At 43.0% G+C, this 2,214-nt stretch overlaps 1 protein-coding gene across 1 annotated transcript in view; it reads right to left on the bottom strand.

The window, feature by feature from the left end:
• The window catches only part of LOC116695487 (cadherin-2), a 101,935-nt gene that overhangs the window by 31,305 nt on the left and 68,416 nt on the right, over window positions 1-2,214 (bottom strand). Inside the window, exon 10 of the mRNA XM_032525782.1 lies at window positions 1,600-1,853. Within this exon, the coding sequence (XP_032381673.1) occupies window positions 1,600-1,853 (254 nt within the window). The remainder of the gene's footprint in view (window positions 1-1,599; window positions 1,854-2,214) is intronic.

Below are 2,214 nucleotides of genomic sequence, written 5' to 3'. Positions count from 1 at the left end.
AGAGAGAGAGAGAGAGAGAGAGAGAGAGAGAGAGAGAGAGAGAGAGAGAAAGAGACTGCATGAGAAACCAGCACAGAGAGGCTTCTTTATCTGCTCCCCAGGCAGCAGGCCAAGCAGCTACTGGGGAGTTGATATATAGAGGCTGCGGCACTCTCATAAGGCAACCACAATTCATGCAGTTATTCTCTCTGGAAATGATTCTACCTTTAACAGATTGGAAAATTGCATCATAAAATGTATTTGTCAGTCAAAATGTGTTGCATGTAATGTGTTCTAGACTTGTAAACAAGCCATAAGCACACTGAAGCTTTCAAATCCCTGTCACTTGCGGAGGAATTTATCCAACAGAATGTACTTATCCTCCTACATCTGCATTGCTGTAACAGCATGCACACGGTAGTTAGGTTTCAAACAGCACAGGACAAAAAGCACAGCTTTCAACAAAGGCCAGTACGCCAGCATAAACCACCCATGCATAGGGAATTTTGTCCATTTGTCATATTTTTAATTGCCGAGATAAAGCGTAGAAAGGAGCAGCACCAACTACAGAATAAAAACCAACAAAAAAGAAAAATCCTGACCCAAAATGTTCTCCCCGGCCCGCACTACACCGCACAATACACTCGCTCCACGTTCGTGCGCACGCGTGTGCGCGCGTACACATGTTTTTGTGAACACAGTGTGCGTCCATCATTGGCTGTTGCTAGGCTACCAAGTCTTCAGCACTACATTTAGAAACAAATAGTGGGATGTAAAACAGAGGAAGGGACAGAAAGCGGAGTCCTGCAGGCTCTCTGCTCTGGTTGTTGTTGAGCTAAGTGCTGCACATTTCCTCCAGTCGAGATGTTTGTACAAAAAAAAAGAAAAAAAAATCCCTTTAGCTTTTATCTCCAAATGGGGCTGCAACGGAGAACAGCATGCCGCCCTGGTTAATTGAGAAGGCAAATATTCACCCTACACACAGAATTAAATTGGTGTTGAATTTGATTACTGAAGGGAAATCTCAACAAAGGAGAAGTGAGTGGGAAACAATCTGAACACTAAAGATCATCAGATAATCATGTAATGTCCTTTTATCATAACCACATAATGGTTAAATATATTGCATACATTATATATACTTAAATATATGTCAAATAACATATTAGTGCTGTCAGTAAAACATGTTATTTAACGGCTTTAACCCAAAACCCATTTTAACTTTTTGCATAAAACCGACCCCCATGTGTTTTTGATATCTAAACTGTTCACGACTACCATAAATTATTTTTAGAGCAATGTGTAAAGAGATGATCTGACACTAAAGCTAAAACGTCTTTTGAAATTGCTCAAATCTCTTTTGAAAAACAAACCTTAACTTACCATGTGAGGTACAAATAGGTTAACCAAAGTCTTAAGTTCACAAAGTATTGTGAGATATGGTTAAAATAGTAAAAATATGTCTGAAATGAAATTCTGTAATATCGCTTTTTGAGTGTTGTCATCGTTTGGACGCGCTGGTACGTCTTTTGTCCTCAGAGGGTTAAACAAAACCTGTGAGTGCAAGAAATCAATAAAGCAATTGTTAAAAAATAAATAAAAAATAAGCGGGTGTCTTACCGGACAGTTTGTCTCATGAAGCGGTCGGGGTCCTGGGCGGTGAAGGTGGTGAGCAGAGAGCCTGCGGGCAGACCCTCTTCCAGTTTGATGGACTTGGGGTTGGGGCTGAACTCCGGGCTCTCGTTGATGTCCAGGATGCGTACGGAGACGGTGGCTGTGGACTGGCGCGGCAGGTGGATGCCGCGGGCCAGCGGGACCTCGTTCTCCGCCTCCACCGTCAGCATGAAGGAACGGCTCAGCTCAAAGTCTACGGGCTGGACGGGATATCAGGGACATGATACAATGGATGAACAAACAAAAGAAGGTCAATATGGGGCAAAATGCGAAAGTTTGTAGACTTGATGTTAGCACTCGTAGATTATAATAGTAATGTATCCTTTATTAGTCCTACAAGGGGAAATTACAATTTACATTCAATTTACGCACAGGCCTGCATTACACACACATGCTCAGTACCTATACATACCACCTATAAATGGTGAGATGTCAGAGTGGGGGGGCTGCCCATGGAAAGGCGACCCAAACAGTCGGTGGTTCGGTGCCTTGCTCAAGAGCACCTTGGCAGTGCAAAGTACCAGTCCACCACCATACTTTGGTCCGTACGGGGACTTGAAG

The sequence above is a fragment of the Etheostoma spectabile genome, chromosome 9 (assembly GCF_008692095.1).
Source record: "Etheostoma spectabile isolate EspeVRDwgs_2016 chromosome 9, UIUC_Espe_1.0, whole genome shotgun sequence".
NCBI lineage: Eukaryota > Metazoa > Chordata > Actinopteri > Perciformes > Percidae > Etheostoma > Etheostoma spectabile.
Note: the sequence above shows the minus strand (reverse complement) of the source record. Positions and strands in the feature narration are given on the sequence as shown.